The following is a 25,297-nucleotide window of genomic DNA, read 5'->3' as shown; positions in this document are numbered from 1 at the left end:
TTAGTTTCATACCATGATTTTTTGACACCACTGTAAAATACTAAAGGGAAAACAGTTCTCATTGAGGAGTAGGGAACATAAATATACATCCAGGGGCAGTAACTCACATTTTGTAAGTAGAGTTGTTGAGTGTTGTTATACAAATAGTATATAAAATGTGTAATACTGGGGGAGGGCTGTTTAAAAGTGACAAGCGTGGCATTATGATTTGGCAGTTACAGCTCCAATGCTATGTTTAATAATACTGATGACAATGAACTGCTCACTAAATGACTAAATCATAAAGTGCCAGAGGTATGCGAGGTTTATAATATAATGCTACATATGGAGCAAAACAGGTAAAGCTTCTCTAGAAGATGTAAAACAGCCAATGTGTGTTCTGAACTGTACTTTGTGTAGGCATCATTTCTAGTATACTACAAGGAGCAGGAGACCATGCAGGAGTGTGGAGATGGTGGCTCTCTCATTCAACTTAACAGTGCTGGTGCAATTAGCACTGGCAGATGCAAATGTGACCCCAACTGGGGCTGAAAAGCAAGGGGTCAAACTGAAGTTATACAGGCTTAAGTACTACAGCAGAAATGTGAAGCTTGTGGCTGCTCTGTCACACTTAAAAGCACCACTGCAACAAGTGCTGCTTGACGCATGGATGATCCAAAAACTGTTGGAGGAGCTGGAAGTTAAACTGAAACAGCACATAAAAAGTATTTCAGTACTATTTCAGTGTGTGAGAAAGTGGTATTGGACTTAAGCTGCCTTTCATGATAACAGCTGGTTTTATCAGGAACAACTGCAGGTATACATGAATGGGAAAGGGAACAGAAACTACAGGAATAACCTGTGTGTGACATGAATGCTGGATCTAATGGAAGGCTTCACATTAATTGGCTTTATTCTGTCTGCAAAATATATCACGTGAAGTACCCAAGTACTGACTGCACTTTTCAACATTTCCCCAAACTGCCAAGATAAGGAAGCTATTTTGACAAAATTCAGTTACACAATGAGCTAAAATTACACAGCACTGCAAAAACTAGCTCAGGATTACTCTAATCACCTGTTTAACTGGTGGAAGGCCTTTGCCCTATAGCACAGAGAATTCAAGAATCAAGGTTTTTATGACCTAATGAGATATCCAGCAGTCCTGCATGTGGAAAAGTGGTACTTAAAAAAGTAATCATGTTCAGTCCCAAAGGAGACAGCAATTGAGTCACAGAACATATCATTATCTCTGAAACAGTCACTTCAGGGGGCCAAAAGCCAACAACTATCACATATTGAGAATATGGACATGAACAATGATAAAAAGTATGTGAGCTTGGGGAAACACTGAAGAAAGGATAATGGCAAGACACTTTACTTGAAAGGGAAGACTATAGCAGCCCCTTCCATTCATCTCAAAAACTAAAAAAAAAATGTTTGAAGTGCTGGAGAAATAAGAAGGGGAGCACCTACTGGACTAATGAGCTGGAACATGAACATGAACAGGGCCTTGACTGCCTAAAAAAGCGTTGACCATCAAAATAGTATGAATGGCATAAAAGGCAACAAAAAGGAGTTATAGACACAAGCAGTGGACTCTAAAAGGACATGATGTGGAGGAGTTTGTTTTTATGTTAATGTACATAGATGTCTGAGTATCTGACCTTACGGTCTTTTCTACCATAACACTTTAGTAACATCTGTCAATTTGTTGTGAATATGAGGAACTGGTGTGAACACCATAGTTGTAAGTTATTCATCACTGGTTTCCGTCACGTTTCATCAAGTTTACAGCCGTCAGGTGACTTGGACAATATACCTTGATTTCATATTGTGAAGGGTTTAGTGAATGCCATTAAGTGAAAATACATCATGAGAGCCATTTAGAAGCTTAAAGCTAACACGATCTATTTAAAAAAACAGACCAAGTAGAGAAAGTCTTCTGTCAGTGGAGGTGATGGGGCACACTAGTTGTAATAAATCATCCAAGGAAGTGCTAACACGGGTGCTCAACACATTAAATGTATATCTAGCAAAGAAGATGAAAGATGGTCAGGGAAATGTTCCATTTGTAAAGTGAAAACTGTGTGCGCAAAAGTAATACTAAGTAATTATGAGGTCTTAACAGGAATGACAGGGCCTTGTGTACAAAACTACATATCTGGGTAGATATTTAAATTCAGTTTTTAATAAACAGCATAATAAGGCTGGAGGAAGTATGCACTATGTAAGGGTGTTCGCGGGTAACTAGAAAGAATGCGCACCCTCTATCAATGATAAATTCATGAAAGTATGTGTATGCATAATGGAATTCACTTCCTACACTCAATTACAGGCTGGCCACTAGAATGAATTATGTGCTGGTATCTGCTACATTGGTGTCATAAGTTGTGGAAGACATCTTTTATTTGGCTACTTGATTCACTGCTGTTAAACAGGGGAGAGGGGCAGCAGTGGTGAATGCCCTACTTGCACAATATAAGGATCACTGCTGGGTTTAGGATAGAGCAGAAAGTCACTGACAACACTTTAAAAGGGCTGTTTAACTACTGTTTTTTCCACAGACTTCCTACAAACTTATGAACTAAAACTACAGCTGGTTGTTCTGGCTAAGTTGGATTTTGAAGGGTAGGTACTGCATACAGGATTTGCAGTCAACAAAATGGCAAAAGGAATCAGCAGGAACAGTACTGCTAGATAAAGAGAAAGTATTTGATGGTATTAAACAGCAGAATCTGTGGAAGTGCCTAAAGGTAGGGGGTTCTTGGCAGTGGCGGTAAGAAGGATTAAGGGCAGCAAGACATACGTGCAAGACCTGTACATACAAGTCCCATTTCTGAGAAGACTAGAGTACAAATAGGGCAAATCTGAATTTGCAGTTCCTTTGTCCCCAACTTTGAGGTAGTTATCTCAGAGTCTACATAAAGCACAGTCATGGTATTACAACAAGTTTTGATATTTGCAGTGATTCCCTGTTAGAAACAGTTAAGGGTCTTACACTTCTGTCATTCATCTACAATACAGAACACTTCTGTTATTCATCTAGAATACAGACTCTGTATTATAACAAATGGGCAGCAATACCTGCTAAAGGGGAAAGAACAAGTTTCTAGTATCAAGGGGTAGCAGACAACTCTGTCTATTACACATCATCTTCTATTGGCAGCTGGTGTTGCCACAAAAGGTGAGAGAATATTAGATGTTAGGGGATTAATGAGCATTCGTGGCCGACTACATGCCAGACATATAACAACTGGAAAGTCAGTACAGTCCCTCCTCTTTATACAGTGGCCAAGAGGCTGGAGATGTTTAGTGGGAGGTGGAGGACGTACATTTGGGGATTAAGCCAGCATCAAGTTTTAGATGGAGGTGAATGCTAACACTGAGGCTGTGGGTAATGTGTTAGTGGCTGTGGGTAACACATTATTGGCTGCACGTCTGAGACAATGGCAAATATATTTTCTGAATAAACAAAATACACTTATTTACAATAAACAGTAGCCAAGTAAACTATTAAATACAATAAGTAAGCAAGTGAAGGAGGAAGGAATGGAGATTACTGGACATGGCAGGTTTTCTCAGCCAATGAAGTGATACAGATTCTTAGAAGAGGCAAACGAATAAAACCACAACAGTGGGGGAAGGAGCAACCTGGAGAAAGAAGGATAAGTGGTTTCTCTAGTTTGAGATTTCACCCACATAACGTCAGGAAAACAGAGGACAGGCACCCTAAATTGTTTCAAAACTTAGTGTGAATGGAGAAGGGAAAAAAGTTAAAGACACAGTCCTGGACCACCTCTGATGTAACAGTGATTGAGGATAAGATGGTAGTAGACATAGCTCAGACATCTGATTCAGTGAGTCCTGCACAAACATGTTCTGCCTGATCTAACTACTTGATAACCTAGATTGCTTGTAATTACTATGATACCTAGGGGATAAGACCGATGATGTTTTGCTAAGTAGCAAAAATGCTTTGTGCGCAGTACTTAGAAATGGAAAGAGTACAATCACAGATTCAGAAATCTATAACAATGAGATTAAAAAAATGGGAGCTGCACCATTTCTCCTGAACTTTAGAAAGTTAGTATTCCCCTAAGTGAAACCTATTTACAGTATGTATTATGTAAGTAAGTATGTATGTTCATGTGTTTGTTTGTTTGTTTATTTACTAAGGTAGGGTGCTGATCAAAACTGACTAATCTCAGGCCAAGTCTGGGTTGTACGCAGACAACTAATAATCAGGTTACATAATGTAAAAATGCAAGAAACATAGTACACAGAAGTAGTTGGGAGTACAAATGATTAGATGTAAATACAATATATGAGCAATAACAAATAATGTTTGTGTGAAGGAATAATGACACAGTGTAAAGAAAACGGGAAAAATGAAATGAACAAGCTAAGAGGAGATAAGAGAGAGCAGCACTGGCTATTAACATACATGCATACTTGTGTTTATACAGTGTATAAAGGACAAAATAAGCATGGAAGCATGTGGAAAGGGGGGGTTAAGTGATATGGCCTGAAGAAAAACATTTGCACTGGTTCTTCTTTACCATGTAGGCCCTAAACTGGAGTCTTAATATGCTGAATTTAGGAAGATCTTTTAAAATGGGGGAAGCTCCTGCCAAAAGTTTGAGTGCTAGCAGATGGTTACACACTGCAGACTTGCCATGAGGGTTTGTAAATCTAGTCCTGATATGGACTGTATTCTAAGGTCATGGTTGTAAACCAAAGGAAAAGGTTCACTAGTGATTCTGGTAAATCCACCTTGCTTCCAGGTCCCCTGTGCACATCCAAAATTTGAGCCACAGGACAAACAAGTACATTACCACAATCAAGAGATGTAAGGAGAACAGCTGACCCCAGCCTGAGGGTAGGGAACTGTCTTCATTTCTTTGTTATAAAAACAGGCCAATTAACTAAAATCCAGCATTGAGAAATAGTTAAAAGCAATACAAAATTTGAAAAGTATCCTCCCACTGTAAACTTTTCAGTTGAAGGCTTTTATTTTTTAGTTGTAAGAAAGTAGTTCCCAGATTGCTGCTGTTGTCATTAGAATCCACAGGTAAACTTTTGTGACTGTTGTTTCTGTTCGGCAATTGTGATCTATCCCAACTAGGGACTTTCAGGATGAGTTCTAAAAATCAACATTTGTCAATGGGCTTTCTAGACCATCTCTCAAGTTGTCTCTGCTGGTCATCGTGTTGAGGAAATCTCAGTACATTAGGCAGAAATATACAGCAAACACCCCAAAATTACCAGAAAGGTGATAGGCTTCATAGTAATATAAATATACCAATAAACAAAATAGCATACCAAAGAAAAAAGATCTCCAGTGAGAGGAAACTTCACCAGAGCTCTCTCTTTTCTTTTCACAAGAATTTTACCTAAAGTAGGTAGAACTGAGATAGGCCAGAAGTGAGAAGTTTTGGTAGGTTTAGGTTATTTGGGTAGATGTCTGACAAGAGACAATTTCCATACATTAGGCATGAAAACTGATGTGAGGTGTAAGTCACTGATGTGAACTAAAGGTGTGGTTATGAATTATCTTAGTGGGGGGCTTATCAATAGGATTATTTTCCAGTAGGTCTTCAACTTCTTTAGAGATAATTTAATTGAAATAAAAGGATGGGAAATAATACGGTGGGGAGACTGAGGATCAGGGTGTGGGGGCTGTGCAAGATAGAAGGAAAATTACTGTATTCATGTAGAAAATCAGTCACAGAAAAATGCCCTTTGGAGCATGGATATGGTACCATGTTAGTTGTTTATCTGTAGGAGATTTACAGACAGTCAGATGATTTACTTCATGCAAGAAGTGTTTTGGTATGCTGTACAGGCAGGGTCGCCTGGTGATGAGTAACTTGATTTTGTGTCTTCAGAAGGCTCTGCAGTGACGCCATTATCTTCTGTGGTACTTATTTAAAATGAACCTGGTTGTGTTGATTTAATGTGGAAATGTTTTTAGCATTACTCCAAAGTATTTGATAACAGAGATAAAGAAAGGTGTTGTTATAAATAAATAACAAGGGAGAAAGACAAAGGAACAAGATAATCAATTTACGTAAATATTACCCTCCTGCCAGATTCAACACAACTCACGTAATGATGATTACAGGATAATAAAACATGCATGTTGTCAAAAAATTATTACATATCACTTATAGTGTAAGACATAATCATGCTCAGTTATTAAGACTTCACTAAGGCCCAGTAGATAGAAACAATCAGTGATATTTTATTTTAAATGAAAATATCAATTCTTTGTTAAAAATTATCTGCACTGAACTGGAGCTAAATAAAGTTTTCTTCTCATGTTATTTTGAAGAGGTTCTGAAGTCTGAGATTGTGTAACTATGGCAGAACTATGGTGCTATCATTTTGGAGGGGTGTCTTTTCATACTTTACTTACTTGTTTAATTTTGATGGCACTGTTATGCATCATGGACACATGACAGACAAGTTACACCTGCACAATATTTTCAACCAATGCCATGGTATCATCTGTGCATACTATATTCTTCCCTTATTTTGCCTGCACAGGATTTTACCTGGCATTCCGATTTTCTCAAACATTCTAAAAGTATGACAGCTGGAAGACAACAATACATCTGAGTTGCTCTTCATTTAATATGGCAGATGGCTGCCTGAGCAAACTCCTAACACTTGTCAACTACCTGTAGCAAAAATGCAGATAAAAATAGGTAGGCAGCTATAGTGCTACCAAGGTTTGTTCCCAGACATGGACCCGCCCATCCACACAACCTGCACACTTTGAGTGACAGTATGACTAAGTGACATAATGCAAAAAAAGCCTTTTAGCTATTCTTGTACTTGTACATAACACTTATCCTGGCAAAGGTACTTGAACAGAACATTACCCTATGCATGGCTCTAGACTAAGTAGTCAAATAAACTTCATACATTGCCCACTACTGAATTACACATAACCAGTTTAAAAAATAAACACAAACTTGAGCCAGCTGGCAGGAATCCATTACGCCACCACAGGGGTTGGGGTAATAAACTTATTTCATTGTGATATCATACTACGGGAGTGGGGAACATACATTTCCCTCCAGTGTTTGCATGGCCATGGCTTGGCTTATACTGGTCAGCTTAACAAGGTATGGCTTCATATTTTGTCATTCAGCAGGACTGTTTATTGACAGGCATGAATTAGGTACTTAGTGAAACAGAAAAACACTGCATATTTTGAAACCATCCATGAGTGGTGTATGTGTCAGGTTTTGTTTCTATGTATGTGTGTTGTACTGTAGGATTTTATATATTTGTTTGTAGGGGTATGATGGATATAGAGTCTAACTGTCCCAAAATGATAAATAATAACACCAGAATCATCATGGAAAGTACTACTACAGCATTTGTTTAATGGAATGTAAAGTAGTAACCCTGTCTTTGTAATTAATGTATGGGACACAATTCTTTGCATGTAAACTTTGTACATTTATTTTTTATTAAATAACCTGTAATCAGCTCCAAGTCTCCCCCTTCCACACTGAAGAATAAAGTACAGAAATCAGTAAGATTATGCACAGTATTAATTCAGTCTTCCCTTATGAATGCACTGAAGATATTATTCGTTTTACCCTTGCTTCTGGAATGTGAGATTTGATTATGACTAACACTCTATAAAATGTTCTATCCCCTCCACAAACCTGAAATGGAAAAAGCATGTATCACAGAATCACCTAGTATAGAACATTGCTTCGCAGACCTAGAGAGATAAATGAAAAATTGTTATGCAAAAAACACTTTTTAACATGAAATATTAAGAGGTTTCTTCAAGTACACTATTTAATTCAGTTATGTGATAGCAGAACCAAGATAAAAGTTACTCTATTAATATTATTAACAGTACTACTAATAATAATAGCCATTTGTTAACCAAGTAGACCAACTGAAGACACAATTCCCTTTCAGGGGTAAACTGGGAGCAATGTCTAGTTAAGTGAGTTGCTCAAGGTCACAAAGCAGGCAAATGAGGGGTAAAGGAGTCAAACCCTGTTCACATCCTTAATCCTCTGCACCAAATGACAGGCAATACAGTATTCTATTGTACTACAGTAAGTTCACTCTGTTTCTACACACTGCAGATGCTCTTCTTGTATAGGTAAGCCTAAAAGTAATTTTCTTACATCTTGATCATGGTCAAAGATTTTGTGTCATCCGAGTAAGGCTCAATATTACATTCTGAGAACATGTGTCCTAGAGTTTTCAGAAGCATGCTGTAGGGTCAATAAAAGTTGTATAATTGGGCAATTGGTGCAATATCACCAAGCTCAACTACAATACCCTTGCTTAGGATTCCATTTTGCCTAAGGCTGGCATTCATCAGTCCTTGAGCTTATTCAGAGCTCTCTAAAATGTAAAATGTGAAATACCAAAACAAGTCAGAAAAACTGAAAGTGACTCTTTAAAAAGTCCAAGAACACATAAGTCCTTTTACTGAAAGCTCACAAACCCATTTGCTACCAGTACTTATTGGAAGTTTGCCCTTTCGAGTTGGTATCTGTAATGAGTAGGAGGTGTGGATATTTTGTGGTTCTGTCTCGTGGGATCAAGATTTTGGCTTTCAAATATTGATCCATATATACATGTGTGTGCGTGTGTGTGTCTGCAGCATTGCATTCATAAGATTAACACACGCATACATATATATCACACGCACACACACTAAAATATCGTAAACAAATGCAAATATCGACATCTCTAACATAATGACCCACTGATGTGGATGCCTTATTTTTTGCAGGGGCAAGTGCCTTACCCCCAACCCCTGCTAATTATATATAATACACACACATACACAGTCTACTTGTCCAAATCTATTTACTGCCAAGCACAAACTGTATTTATATTGTATATGCAGGCCCCACCATCAACCTTCTCTTACGTTAAGGGATAAATATTTAATTTCATACTTGGCGAATGTATTCTTAAGAAAATGTTGACTTGCCTTTCTGGAGTTATCCACTTCATTTTCGTTGCTTTTAGAAGTCTGCTCTGAAAATAAAAAGCCAGTGAAAGGTAATAATGAGAATATTTCAGACAGCAGTCCCAGTTTCGATCGTTTCTGCTTATTCTGTCCGTGTCTGTACCCATAAGAGAGCAGCAACCCCACAGACAAAAATACAACAACAGCCAGCAAAACATCTCTGTTGGCGTAAGACATTAAGTCATCGGACCTTTTATAGATATAGGTAAAAGTAGCAACACCTAAGAATGTCCACATATTAATCGCCTTTTTGTAACAGAATAGGTAAACACTTATAATGCTAGGTGAAATCAATACGCCCAAATCTTGTTATTCTCGTCTTTTAACCGATGGAAATAAACGAGCAAACAAAACTGGACCACAACTTATAGATGCTCCAAATAAAAACGAACTCGACAGAAAACAGATATTTATTTCATTCACTCAGACTGTGGCAGTTTCACTGCAGCCCACTATTTGTGTCTGAAGACGTATTCAATCCTGCCCAAGCTTTAATTCAGTTATTTTGATGTGGCATCAATACAACCCTGCGAAAACAAAATTAGAAGCACTTCAGTCTGGCCATATTTGCTTCATGCGTACATAAACATACACTAAAATGCAGTTAGAATACTAACATCTCTGGCATAATAGGTTTATTTTTGCTAGGCATTGTACACACATTTTTTTACTCAACTAGCAACTTTGTCAACGAAAAATTAAACATATTGCACGCTATCCCTTCTCTAATAATACACTACCTTCTCAAACAATGCAGAGAGAATTCTGCTGTAAATGTTCCGTATTTCTCTCTAAGATGCTGTACTGACGCAGCTGATTGGTAAACTAACCGTAATAAATGGGGTTATATGAACAGCAGCTAAATAATTCCTAGGCTGCCAATGAGTTATGCTAAGTAGCACGCATAAATGCCCTCTTAGACCACCTGCAATAACATCACACCAATGAAAGAGTGTGATGCCAGTGAGCAGAGCTCACACTATCAGCAAGGCAACCAATGGGAAGCTAGGAAGCAGACTGCCTGTGAAGAATCGGGCGGGTAGTGTGACGTGACGTCATCTTCGGCGATATGTTGTAATTGTAAATTAGAAAAAAGGTACTGAAAAATTAAGATGGGGTCAGTTACGGTTGCCGCCTTTTCAAATGTTCAAAGTGGGATATTTTGTGTAAAAACTTGAAATTTTCCGGGACAAAATACACCCACTGCCAGAGCAAACAAATGAAGTTCACGTTTTTATCCCCAAATAAATGCTTATTCTTGTAGAAATTAATTGTTGATGATAGCCTATTTTATGCAACATTTAGGTATTTTCAGATACAAGATAAATGTTTTATGCAACTGTTAAAGAAAACTTAGGAAACGATTTTGTCCCAAAAATTTCAGTGCATTTTCCATTTTTTAGCAGGGCACAGGTGCCCAAAGAGGCACTGACCGTCACTCCTGACGCGGGTTCAGCGCTAGGATTTGGAGTTATGTTATGGGTACTTATTTTTCCTGCAAATTCTGCAATAAACAATGCTTAAGTTGCCCTGTTGCACATCCCTAATGCCACAGATGTTTTATTTTCGTCGTTCTAAGTTCAACTAACGCTTCATCTTACTCTTTCTTAAATGTACATGTTCTGGTAACCTTTCAATATTGTACTCCAGTCGTAAAAACCTGAGACGAACAGCGTGACTGTTTATTATGTTTTTATATATTCTTCGTTCACGTTTAGCAAAACCATACTTCTTTCGGTGGGCGTTAATGTGTAAAGCAGAATGTAGTTTGCATAAAGAACACGTCAATACGCCATTTATGACATTTTTCTTTTCTAACACCTTTATTGAATTATCACTTAAGACATAGGTAGACGTATATAAAAGAAAACAAACCATGTTCATGTCTAACGTTACAAACATTATACAGCACATACAAGCGTATACAATTATAAATCTAACATTACAAAAATTGCTAACTTTCTGTCTTCCCTTAAAACTCACTAGTCCTCCAAAACATTATTCTGCATGTATCGTTTCCACAAATTTAGTTTTTTTCCCTCTGTAACTTGTTCTGACCATTTTCTTAAGGTCCAACTTCCAGTTCTTTTATCTATGTTACAGTTTTCACTACTTCAGATACATAGGTTCATAGGTGATTACCAGGCTAATGGCATAAGAGCCTTTACAAACCTAACCAATAATACCCAGGATATGACAATGTCACATCTTAATCCCCCAGATATGGGATGGGATGGTATCAGGGAAGTGGGTCTTTGGGTGTTGGAGGCCTGAGTCATTTTACAGACTGCCTCTTTCTATAAGGGGTATGGGCAGTACCCTATGAGTAAATTTATGGTTCCCCATCCATTTATCCAAGTTCTTTTTGAATAGAGTGAGGGACAGGCTTTGTTTTATGAAGATTCATAGGTTCATAGATTAGTACTATGCTAATTGCCCTTGCGAGCCATTTTAAGCCTAGCCAATTATCTCCTGTGAGACTCAAACCCTGTACCTTATGTTTGTAAGGCAAACACCTTAACCATTAAGCCACCTTCCCTAAGATTATATCATCCCAAATGGGACTCAAACCCACAATCCCTGGCTTAGGAGGCCAATGCCTTATCCATTAGGCCACTGGGGCCTGACGGGAAGTTTATTCCATAAGCGAGGTAGCCTTTAGGATATGAATCTGTCTCTCCAGCAGGTTCTGTTAGAGTCACAAATAGGGTTCAGGTCTATGGAACATGTAACCCTTGTATATTTTTTCTTGCAAATATGTAACATTTTCATCAGGGCTGGATCACAGAATGCCTTGTAGGTCAGGCACGAGTGCCGTCTCATTAAAAGATATGAGACAGAGTAAAGGGGTAGACCTTTAGTCAGTCTGCACAATACATATGTCTTACACTTTGTATTTTTTTAGTGAGAAATCTCTGGGGCCACTCCAACTGGTGCAAGTGCCTGGTTAGATACATGCTGAAGGAAGCATTGTATTTGATTATGGGCCTGAGGAGGGCTGAGTATAATGGCACTATGACTTCCATTGATCTTAATGCCATACCTTTACTTGTAAATTGAGCCACACAGAAGGATTTTCTCATTATTGTAGCTACCTGGTGGTTAAAGTTTCGGTTACTAGCTATCTGTGTTCCCAGGATCCTCACCACTGGGTCTACTTTTAGGGGTGTGGTATCAATATTATAATTTGTAGGGATATCTGATTTGCCAAAGGGTATAAGTACGTATTTTTTATCATTTAGTGTCAAATCATGGTTTTGCACTTAGTCGTTTGTCATTTTTAGGCCTGTTAGATGTCAACATAATTTGGGGATTCAATAATTACTCCCAGCTTACAGTTGTCAGAGAATTTGGTAAGCCAGAGGCCCCCTAACATTGGCCTTCACTTCAGAAAAGTATATACCAAACAGGAGGGGTCCCAACACTAAAACCTGTGGGACACCATTAGTAACAGGTTTCTTATCAGAAGTGGATTCACCTATCTGGACAACATGTGTCCTGTCAGTGGTCCAGTTGGCTATCCATCTGATGATGTAGAGGTTTATAGTAAGTTTATCTACAATTCTCAAGTGGGGGAATTGTGTCAAAAGCTTTGGTCAGATCTAGATAAGCGGTGTGTACCATATTACCCTCATCCATGGTACTGGTGACTTTCTTGAAGATGTCCACCAAATTCAGTAGGCAAGACCTGCCTTTGACAAAGGCAAATTGGATCTAGTCTAGTTTTTGGAGAGCAGAGTTCCTATGTCATTATTGATCAGGTCACCGATAATTCTCTTCATGGCCTTGCAGGTAAGAATGGTCAAGCTTATGGATCTGTAGCTCCGTGGGTCAGTTGATGGGCCCTCCTTTTGCACAGGGACAAATGTTGCAGTCCTCCATTCGTCTGGGACAAAGCCTGCCTGGAGGCTCTGGTTAAAGAGAGTTTCTAGTGGCCCTGATAGATACTGTTTTAAGCTATTCAAGAAGCATCCTGGAATGTTGTCAGGACCCATGGAGGCTGTGTTTTTGGCTTTAGCAAGCACAGTAAGGACCTTTTCCCTCTTAATGACCAGTAGGGGGGATGGTTGTGGGAACTTCTTTGGGTGTGGTAGGAGGTGTTGGGGGGATTTGAAGTGAACTTTTCAGCCTTTAGGTTTGATATAGTTTCAGGCTGGGTATAGGTGTTGCCATTCATGATTAACTCAGCACATTGCTGAGTGTTTCCCCTGAGGTTACGAACATAATTAAAAAAAGCCTTAGGGTTATACTTCACTTGGGAGGCTATCTTTGCCTCATAGTTTGCTTTGTCAGATGGGACCAGCTCTCTAATTTGTTTGATTAGCCTGGTGTGTGTCTTCTTGCTCCATTTTGTCTGTTCCTTCTTGGCTTTGGAGAGGATTTATTTCCCTTTTTTTTGAATAGCCTATTTATGCTAGTGGACCACCAGGGTGGTTTAGTTTTGCCAGTTATCATAGGTTTGACCCAGGTAGGTACTACCTCCTGTATGCAGCTATGAATGTGGCTTTACAGTGCTTTATGTACAACTCAGAGTAGGCATCAGTGTCTATGAACCTATAGAAAATTCACCACAGGGATCACTTCTGTGGCACTGCTCAACAGAGGCACAGGAAAATCATTTTCTTGGGTGGCGAAAGCCAGGGTACCTTTTTGGCTAGGCTTATATAGGCCCCAGGGCTAATAGCCTAGTACCTACCTATGAACCTATGAACCTTTGTCTATAATCTGATGTCATCTGGGTTTGGAGGGGCTTGAAAGTTTAATAAGCTGTCAGTAAGTTTGAGGTAACTGGTCTTAAAGTTCTTAATAGGTTTGGTGTTTGATGGGGGTTCTGTTTTAGTTTTAATACTAAAGGAGATCATTTTGTGGTCAGATCTTACCAGGGAGGAGTTATTGCATGGGAGGAAGCAGCATCCTCTCATTTTCATGAGTGCTAGGTCTAGGATATTGTACTTCTGTTTGGGGAGCTAACTAGTTGTTCCAGGGTATTTGCATTGATATAGTCCAAAAACCTCTGAATAAGTGAATCAGGGGTCATATAAGTCTCCCAGTTTATGGAGAGGTAGTTGACGTCACTCATAAGTATGTTGTTAGTTGGACATGGAGCAGCTCAAGCAAGTTATGTTGTTGGACCAATCTAGCAGTGTACGTGTCCTTTATGAACACTGATACACATCCTCCCTTTGTTTTATCCTGCGCTGAGGGGAATTGAAATGTATGAAAGGCACTGTAGCCTTTGATAGCCGGGGTGCTTTCTATTGTTCTGAACCATGTATCTGTGACTGCACATATGTCTGTGTTCTCCAGGGTGAGGAGTGCTTGCAGGGAGTGCAGAGTTTTTTATTTTATTTAAACTCCTAGCACTGAGCAGCAGTAACTTTAGGTAGTCATGAGTGACTTTTGTTATGTTGGAAGGTTTAGCAGCTTGGCACAGCCTAAGAAAAGACACTATGGGTTAGACAGAGTTTTTGCCAGTATCTAGAAGCCAAGTGGTGACAAGTGCAAATCATCTGTGGCAAAGCATCTTTGCTTGTTAATCATGTCTCCACAGGCTGAAAAATATTGGATCCCCCTGTTGTGACACGAAAAACTAAGCCAGTTTCCAAAGTCAATAATTTTTTGCAGTATTGTGGCATCATCATTGGTGAAGGTAGGATGTGACTCAAGCCTAGAGTCATACCCGCCTGGGAGACATATTCAGAGAGATCCATCATGTCTCTCTTCATATAGCCCAGTGAGGTACATCTTAGGTTTAGTATGCCTACATGGACTATGACCGTGTCATACTGGTACTTGTGGATTAAAGACCTAAGTGCATGTGTGATCTGGGGGATCCTGGCTCCAGACAGACAGCTCACTGTGATCTTCTCCTTGTTTAGCCTGGTAAGGGGGACATCAGTATGTTTACAATGGAATCCCCAATAACTACAATGTGTGGCTGTATGAAATGTTGTCTTATGAACTTGGAAGCTGGGCTACTATAATTTTCACAGTTATGTGTTATGTGAGGGTGTGCACAGAGCCACTGAGAGACACTTTTAGGAGGACTTGGAGGTTTGGGTAAATTACAAGTGAGTACCGCCACATATGTGGGTCTCTGTTTGTTCCTTTGTGTTGGTAGTCAATGTTTTGGAAGTAACTAACAACCAGGTTTACATTTTCATGTGTTTATGTGAGAGCTTTGCATCCAATGACATTGTGTATCTACATCTCTCACACACTATGTTTGTCTCTTCTAAAATGAAATGGTTGTCAGTGAACATGAGGCAATTACTACACTGCCTCAGGCTGCCCATATCCACCAGGCCAGACACAGTTTCTTTAGACTTTTGATTTCCATTTTCCATTTTCTAGTAATTGATTTTTTAGCAGCAACCAGAGTTAAACTTAACAAGGCCTCCAGATACTGTATCCCAGCTCAAAAATCATTTCCTTAGTTACACCAATTTGTTCACACAATATTTCTGTCTGCTGTAGGGAATTTTTTAAAAACTGTCAACTCATTTCACTCCCAAAACATATGCTCCCAGTTATCTCTTTCTTCCCCATTACACCTCCAGCATTTGCCATCTACATGAGGAAAAATTCTTTGGAATCTGCTTAGGGTATTAAAATACCTATGCAAATACTTCCAAGCAAAAATTGTAAATAATCTAGACTTTGTTGCATACTTGGGAGCCATGCATATGTCCTCCCATTGTTTCCTTGCAAATTGTTTACCCAGTTTCTCTTCCCAACATTTTCTAACTTCCACTGATTGATTCCCATAGTTATCATGCAATATTTTATGTGCCTTATTAGGTATCCCCCTTTTAACAGCAGCTATTGATCTAGATTCAACTAAAAATTCTACCAGAGCAGGTATTTCACTTAGGATTCCCCTTTTTCTTTCTCTTTACCTAGATCTGTTATCAGTCCCTGACAGAGAAGGGAGCTTGCAGTCCAAATGTCTTCCTAACTGCTTCCCATTCTATTACCATCCCTCTCTAGTTATCTGCTCCCAATACTGTGGTTCTATTCTCTGTACCCCTAATTGCAGTCACCCCCTATAAGCGGAATCTCATTTCTCCATTCCCACATTGGCTTAGTACTCAGAATATTTTCTGGTACTTTATGAATGTTGTATTCTGTAAGGCTGTTATTCTCCTTAAGGATCTGCATCCAAAATGCTATTCTTTACTTATTTATTGAATTTTCCCAGTTTCCTCATCATTTCATTCGACTCTGAATTATAGCTTTCTGCTTGTGTTATGTATATGGGCCTTAACTGTGAAGTTCTAAAATATCCCTTCAAATCTGATAAGCCTAAACTACCTTGTTCTATTGGCAGGATCAACTTATCCCACTTGACTCTTGCCCTTGTCTTCTCCCAGATTAAATCCTTCAAATCTTTATTAATTACTATCCATAGTTTCTGCTCGGGTTGATAAAAATATGCCTGACCTGTATATAAAACTAAAGGGACTAAAATATTTTCACTCTTGTATCTTGCTATCCATATCCACAAACAAAAGCTTGCAGTTTCTTAGTTTTTGTATTATATTTTGCTTAGTCTCTGTCCACCTATCCTTAGCTGCCATAACTGAATCCTTTTTAACCCATACTCCTAAATACTTAATTTTTATTGTGTCCCATAAATATGGATATTTTTGATCCAATTCATGTTTGGGTACATAGTTTAAAGTTATAGCCTTTGTTATGCCTTCCTTAATTTTATACCCCCCCCCCCCAAAAGAAAAGCTTGAAAATGTCTCAAAATGTTCCACAACATTGAGATGTTCTTTTCTGTTTTTTATCAGGTAGAAAATAATAACGCCTGCAAGTAAAGCCAACTTTTCTAGCTTACCATACTAACTATACCCTTGAATTTCTGAATCCCTTATTTTCTTTGCCAATGGCTCTAACTATAATACAAATAACAAATGGGAAAGAAGACACCCCTGCCTGGTTCCTCTGTTCAGACAGAACTTATCAAATGAGAACTGCCCCAGATACACTTTAATTTTCACTTCCAATCCCTCATATATCCTCCTAATTATCTTTATTATTGCATCAGGGAATGTAAAGGCTTCCATTGTTGTACTCCTAAAATACCAGCTTACTCTGTCAAATGCTTTCTCTGCATCAAAACCCACCAACAACAGCAGTATTTTCTTACATTCTGCTTCCCTCTGGTTCATTGCTGTTCTATCAATGTTGTCAAATGCTTGCCTCTCCTCCACAAAACCACAATGATCAATATTTATCAAATTTGGCAACATCTCTGTCATTCTTTTATCTACTATAGACATAAACACTTTATAAGCATGGCTTAAAATTGAAATGGGCATGTATGAAGCTGGGTCTGAAGAGACTTTACTGTTTCTAGGTTTTGTAGCCACCACAGATTTCTCCCAGTATATTGGTAGTTCCCTTCATTTTAAAATACTGTTAAAAAAAACTTTCAGATCTTTATCACTTTCTTCCCTCCTAGCTACAAAACATCCAGAAGACAATCATCTATTCCTGGTAACTTTCCTGCAGATTCATTATATGTCCCAGTCTTGTCTCATTTCCTCCTGGCTTAACTGTTAATTGTTGAGCCTCATCTACCTCTAACCCTGACATAATTAAGTCTTCCATAAATATTTCAGTTTGTACTTTTTCTGGATGTCCACATTCCTCTGCTTTATACAAATTTTCATAACATTTCTGAAATATCTCTAATACTGCTACAGGATCTCTGGTTATTTGTCTTGTTATAGACTTCCTAAGTTGACAACAATCATTTCTACTTTCTGTTGCCTAAGCCATTGTGCTAAGAGTTTTTGTGTTCTAGAGTTATTATCAAAAAACAGTTGCTTAACTGCAATCTTTCTAAACTCATGCATGTTATCCAGATAGTCCCTTATTTTCTCTTTAGCACTCTTGCAGTTTTGTCTGTTCTTGCTCTGTGAGATTCTCCTTATTCTGGAATACTTTAACCTGTCAGTCCCTCTAAATAATTCTTATTACTTCGTAAAAATTTATTTTTTGTTTTATTTCTACAATATTTTTAAACTCCACTTTCATTCTGTCCTACTCACTAGCTATAACTTCTGTGGAAATTTCTGTCATTCCTAATAATTTTTGAATCATTTCCACTATCCATTTCTTAAATTTCTCTCTTTTTAACAGGTAGGTAGGGAAGCACCAGTGTTTAATTTTTACTTTGTTACTCTTTATTTTATCTCAGTTGTTATTGGCACATGATCATAAATAGTTATTGGCTGTGTATCAAAACTTTCAATTAAATGCACATGTTCCTGTGAAATATAATTTCTGTGTAGTCTAACCCATTTATTGCACCTTGGGGAATAATATGTAAATTCTCTTTGATTTCCTACTACTAAATTCATATCTTCCATACCAAATATTTTCATAAATATCTTCAGAAATATATCTTCTTTTGTTATATTTTTCCTTCCAGGTCCCCCAGATACATCCCCACTGTTGCAAATCAGGTTCCAGTTACCACCTATAAGTAATATTCCCTGATGAAAGCTAATTCTTTCTCCCCAAATTTTCTTAAACTCTGTAATAGTAGTTTTAGGTGGAATATAAATACATACCAGTGTAATCCTCTTCCCATGCTAGTACCACCTTACTAGCACAAATCTACCATTAGTATCCTTTTTCCCCCTGTTCTATTGGAGATTCTCCAGCAGTTGATGTAAGTACTTAACTTTTCCTTTGTCACAGATATTCTGCTGAATATCCATCCTGAAAGCCTTTCCTTATCTAATTCACATGCTCACTTCTTTCCAAATGCTTGTCTTGTAACATTGCTATTTGCACTCTGCATTTCATAATATAATTCATTATACCATGATCCCCCCAAAACGTGCACGCTGATTGGCCAGCGTGCACATTGTAAATCGAGTTATACTAATGGAAAAAGGTCCGTCGCCGGACTTTTCCATTAGTATAACTCTACTTTTAAAACACTGTCTCGCTATGTTAAATGGGTTTAACATAGCGAGACAGCTTTAAAATAAGCAACGGAGATCTCCGTTGCTTATTTTAGCTGTCTCGCATGCTAAACCCATTTAACATAGCGAGACAGGTTTAAAACAACGGAGAAAGCAAGATCTCCGTTGCTTTTTATTGCGCTATGTTAAATGGGTTTAACATAGCGAGACAGTTTTAAAATAAGCAACGGACATCTCCGTTGCTTATTTTAAAACTGTCTCGCTATGTTAAACCCATTTAACATAGCGAAAACAGTAAAAAAAAAGCAACAGAGATCTTGCTTTCTCCATTGCTTTTGCCCACAGCTCTGATGTACTGCGCAGGCGTACAGTACATCAGAACTGCCGCGGATGCCACACATCTGCGGGAGGGCAGTAAACAGGCATTATACTATGCCATTATTTAAGAAAAGTAATAGTTTCTTTTCTTAAATAATGTCATGGTATAATAGCAATTACCCACTTCTGGGTGTGGGTAATGCTGTATTTACCCACGGTTGGCTTTGGTTGGTCCCTCGGGCTTCGCCCTCAGGACCAAACCACGCCAACCGTGGGTAAATCCAGCATTACCCACACCCAGGCATGGGTTATTGCTATAATATTCTTACTTTTTTATACCCGTGAGATCATTCACATTCCAAAATAACAGTGTAGCCATTATGATGGTAATTGCAGAGTTTGTAGTTATATTCATGTTTGTAACATTTATTACACATTGTGATTTTTTGATCAGAATAAATGAACACTATGACTGTTTCTGTAGAAATGTTGTTTACTTAGGAGTTTGTGTCACCTGTCCTGGAGTCTGTGCTGGAAAAATGACTAGATGTTTATCTGATTGATTCAAAGAATATAATTCAGCTGACAAAAACAAAGATCTGAAAAATCCTTTGGCAAAACATAGTACTGTATGCCCTATTTTTTCTACTTTTAAATTAATTGTAGTTGAACAAGTATCACATTTTATAGGTAATGTTAATTCTTGTCTAGAAGTTTAAGAATTGTGGCAGCTATTCCTTAACTTGAATTTGTTTCCCAGGTTAAATGATAATTTAAATATGAAATGTATTCAGAAATGGTACAGATAAGGAATGATGTTATGGGTTAAATTTGAAATGATTGTTTTTTTTTTATTTTCATCAGTTTTTAAGTTGTTGGCAGGAAATTATGTTGATTTGAATTGATAGAATACCTTTTATAAAAATTGTGGGTTTTATTGTAATAATGCTTTTGATGAAATTCTGTGTAATAAATTGAGAAAGAAAGCACTAAAAATGATTTATCAGCTGTTTCTTTTACCCATCTACCATGGAGTTTTGTTACTTCAAGAAGTGCCTATTTGTACTTCAGTGGCAGTTGTGAGTTTTCAACATTATGACAAGACATTATTATTCCCAATTATTATATATTATTATTATATGACAGCTTTTTAAATTTAAAAAATGAATAAAGTTAACTTTGAGTATGTGTCTACCTGTTTGAGCCAATATTCATTTTCCCCCTAGAGAGCACTGTACTTTGGCTTGTAAGCAGCCCCCCCCCCACACACACACACACACATACACACACACTCACTCATCTTCCACTTTCTCTCTTATTCCCTTCTGTTAGCAAATAGTATCCATAACTGATCAATACTGTGTGTTTGTTAATTTAAACTGTGACCACAGTAGCCTACTGATACAAGGTTATCCTGTTTTTACACCTGAGAAATGGTTAAGAAATGACTTACAGTTTCAGAGCAGTCCTTGGTCAATTCTGATTGTTTCTTAAACACAAACTTGTCTTTGCTTTGGCTCATTAGCAACAGTACAAAGAACTGCCTGCTCACACCCTTGTTCTCCCCCTCCCCCTTCCCTGTTTATTACCTTAAGTCAATCCGAAAGTTAATAAATATTACCTGTGGCAGGCACCATTTTTAAAACTACAATCACCCTTTGTCACTATCATATGTTCATTTATCAGTTTACTCTGTTACCTGATTGTTTCCAAACCCCTCATAAGAGCAAATAACAGGGTCTCTACCTGCTTCATTCCCCACCCTGCCCCCTATTCCCCTCCTGCCCCCAGTGGTCCTACCTTTATTGCACTCACAAACCCCTCCCATCTTTCCAATAGCCAACCACAGCACTAACCCAACACTACCTCCTCCATTTTCCCACTACTATCCCACCTCCTCAACTAACATGTACAAGCATACCTTACCTGTGCTCACTGCATGCACTCTCCTTGCATATCTTACATCCTACCAAAGCTCCATCATTCCCCCACTCAACCACTACCACTGTACTACTACTCACACCACCACTCATATCTCACCCTCACTCAGCTCCCCTCCCACCAACTCAAGAACCACCCCTATGCATCCCCCACATATTCTACCAACTATATTACTCAAACATAAAGCATCCCTACAACTTAACATAGTAACCCTCCCACCATACCTATTACCCACAGAGCACAATCATAAAGTTTCCCTAATAAACAAACACAGTCAAAAACTGAGAAAACTAATAACCTCATACATATCAAAACTAGCCCTAAGTGGAGACATCCACCCCAACCCTGGCCCTACCATCTCCAACCCCAATCCTCATAATCCGACTAGAAACCACAACTTCTCCCATATCACAGCCAATAGAAAGCCAAGTGACTTCCTTCTACTAAGTCTAAATATTAGAAGTATATCCAAAAAAGTCCATGATCCCCATGCCACCATAGACTTGTACTCCCCAGATATAGTCATCCTGACAGAAACTTGGCTAAAACTTCAAAATACCAGTGAGCAAATACTCCATACTGGTTACAGCATACTAAGAGTAGACCGGCTAAACAAGAAAGGAGGCAGTGTAGCTATAATATTTAAACAGCATCTAAACATCCAGATCTTAAAATCATCAGCTCCACAAATAGGCAATGAAGAAATAATATATACCAATCTCAAAATAAACCAAACAAAACCATCAACATAATTGGATGCAACTTCCCACCTGGCCAAAACATCCCTCCACTAGAATACCTCCTCAGCTGGTCTACCCACCATCTCCCCCAAGAAACTATCATTTTAGATTATTTCAATATTGACTGAAAGTCCTGTTCTGGCAACAATCCAACCCATCATATAAACCTTCATGGCTTCACCCAACTAGTCCAGTCGCCAACCAGGATAAATAAAAAATCCAGCAAGCACACTACCCTGGATTGGATACTAGTCAGTAAGAGCCCCCAGTCATCTATAACAGGCTGCTTATCAGATAGCCTCAGTGATCACTCCCCAACATTCCTACTCAAAAAATACCTATACCAAGCTAAACCTGTCATCTACCGTCAAATACGTAAAAAACTAAACTTTAACCCACTCACATTCATCTCATCCCTCAAAGAATGTAACTGGCATCCCCTAAAGTACCTCAGTCTTGATGACGCAGTTGAATTTTTTAATACTACCTTCCTGAGCATCCGTAATTACCATGCCCCCATAAGACTTTCCAGAACAAAAGCACAACCCTCCCCATGGCTACAGAAAACCACTAAGTCAGAAATGAAAAACAGGGATAAAGCCTGGGAGCACTGGTGCAAAACCATAACCCCCTCAACTAGACAGAAATTCCTAGAACTATGCAATAGAGTTAAAAAGCTAATAAAACAGGACAAATTCCAGTACTACCAGTCTGCCCTAGACTCCTCCCAACACAGCCCCAAACAATTCTGGTCCTCTATAAACTCCATCCTCCACCTAGGTAAAGTCAGTACCCCTCCTCCTAACATCCCTCACTCCTCCAAAAATATTGCTACCTCATTCAACACACACTTCACACAAACCATACTATCACTAGCTAAACAACACAACCCCCTCCCCTCCAACCTACACCTTCAACTAGTAATCTCCACACTGCCTTCTCTTTTTCTCCTGTACCTACCTCCAACATAAAAAAAAACTCTTAACTAAACTTAAGCCCACTAAATTAGCAGCAGACAACCTCCCAAGTGAATACCTACAAATCGCAGCTGATGCTCTGGCCTACCCAGTATCCATCTTGATTAACCGATCTCTGTCAGAAAGTTATGTTCCCACACTGTGGAAAGTATCACATATAATTCCCCTCCACAAAGGCGGCCCCTCCACAGAACGAACCAATTACCACCCCATAGCTATTCTCTCTCCACTCTCCAAAATACTAGAGAGATGCATACATTCTCGGGTCTCAGACTACCTCCTTACTAACAACCTCCTTTCCAATACTCAGCATGGCTTCTGACCAAACCATAGCACCACCACTGCCTTACTCTCCTTTACTAACACTATCCTTCAGCATAAAAACAATGGCTATCTCTCATCTGCTACTTTCCTAGACCTATCTAAAGCATTTGACATGGTCCCACACAAACAACTCATCTCTGTCCTCAATAACCTATCCTTCTCTCAATCAGTCACCAACTGGTTTCAGAGTTACCTGTCTGACCGCCAACAATCCATTGTATGGCAGAATGACATACCTCCTCAACTACCTGTCTCCATAGGGGTTCCCCAAGGATCCATCCTTGGTCCCCTACTCTTCTCTGTTTTCACCATTAATCTAGCCTCTGCCACCAAACATGGCACACTCATACAATACGCAGATGACTCAACCATCATCTGCTCAGCCCAGTCCCTACACAAACTGCAAAAAGTCACACAGGAAGCCTTTTCCTCTGTTGAAACTTGGTTATTCGATGCCCAATTAATACTCAACCCAAACAAAACTAAACTACTCATCTTCCAACCCACCAAACATACTCTAAACAACTCTCACTTTAACATCACGGCAAAAGACAACACCACTATATACCCAACTGAACACACCAAATTGCTAGGAGTGGAAATAGATAATAAACTAAAATTTGACGTTCACATATCCATGACCATAAAAAAGTCCACAAAAAAACTAGGAGCATTATACAGAAATAAGCAACTTCTCACCAAAGCAGCAAAGATTTCAGTAGCAAATTCCCACCTTATCTCCACCCTACTTTATACCTCTCCAATATATACCAACCTAAGGCAATGTGATCTAAACAAACTAGAGACCTGCTACAACAAAATCGCCAAATTCGCCACAGGTGCATCCTACCGTAGTCACCACTGTCTCTCACTTGCTGAACTGGTCTGGCTTGAACTCCCTCACCTCCTTCAATGGTCTCAACTATCACTCGCCCACAAACTAGTAAACCATCCACTAAATGTCCTATCCCTCCAGAATCTACTCCAACCCTATCGCACTACCAGACCACTAAGATCCAGCAACAAAAATCACTTGCAGATCACTAAAGCCAATAACTCTGCTGGTGAAGCACTATTCTCTTGCGCCATAGCCAAATTATGGAACTCCCTCCCACCCACAATTACCTCTGTACCATCATGTACTCACTTCAAAACTTTACTAAAAGCGCACCTAAAAACATGCTGGCTATGCCCTTGCAACTCCCACTCTAATATCACCCACCCCATCCAACCACTACCTTTCTTTCCACCCCACTAACTACCCTGATTATAGCAAGCTCAGATGCTCATAAGCCTAGTACTTATTAAACAGCAGGAACTTCTTATTGTAACATTTGTTAATGTCTGTTATGTACTTCGCAGATAAAGATTCTAGTTGTCTACTGATGTACTATGTTCTTCATCTGTAAATATGTTTGTAATTAATTGCTATGTTAAATTGTTAATCGCTATGTAATCCAATGTAACTACTGTCTGTTTATTTTAACTGCAGAGCTTTTCTCCCTGGGCCTCCACTGAGTCGGACACTCCCGGTCAACAAATGTAAATAAATAAATAAATAAAATAAATGTCTATTTCCAGCTTTTCTGTTATATGTACTCACTAATGATTGGCAGGTTGATCTTTTATACAGTTTTTTTACCATCTTTATTTGAAGCTATGTCAAACTTTACAGGACTTTTTATTTTAATGAAAACCCTTGAACAAAAAAACAAACACACACCCAGAATACCCCCATGACCCGTTAAAACAAACACACAAAACTATGTACATCTTCATGTAATGAAGTTTAACCCTCCTTATGAAAACAATTGTTCCAAATTGACAGCTGCACACACAGGCAAAACTTAACCTAATATTAAAGTTATCCATGCCTGTGCCCCTACTTACACTAATTGCGTTCTGTTCTTGTCTTACCTTCATTCCCCTTACAAATGTGAAACAGCTTATATGCTTCCAGAAAACATCAGCCTTTAGCCTTAAAAAGTGTTCTAGCTTTTATTACTCCCCCCTATAGTCAGCTTGTCTCCACGGAAATGC

At 38.7% G+C, this 25,297-nt stretch overlaps 1 protein-coding gene across 1 annotated transcript in view; it reads right to left on the bottom strand.

Moving 5' to 3' along the window:
- SQLE (squalene epoxidase) overlaps nt 1-9,921 on the bottom strand; it is a 408,293-nt gene extending 398,372 nt beyond the window's left edge. The window contains exons 1-2 of the mRNA XM_044074219.1: nt 9,748-9,921; nt 8,969-9,534 (exon numbers count right to left, since the gene is read on the bottom strand). Of these exons, the coding sequence (XP_043930154.1) occupies nt 8,969-9,244 (276 nt within the window). The 5' untranslated portion in view covers nt 9,245-9,534; nt 9,748-9,921. The remainder of the gene's footprint in view (nt 1-8,968; nt 9,535-9,747) is intronic.
- Between the last annotated feature and the right edge of the window lie 15,376 nt (nt 9,922-25,297).

This window comes from Protopterus annectens, chromosome 6.part0, assembly GCF_019279795.1.
Source record: "Protopterus annectens isolate FY-2018-M chromosome 6.part0, PAN1.0, whole genome shotgun sequence".
Taxonomy (NCBI): domain Eukaryota; kingdom Metazoa; phylum Chordata; order Ceratodontiformes; family Protopteridae; genus Protopterus; species Protopterus annectens.
This window is presented reverse-complemented; position numbering and strand designations above follow the sequence as displayed.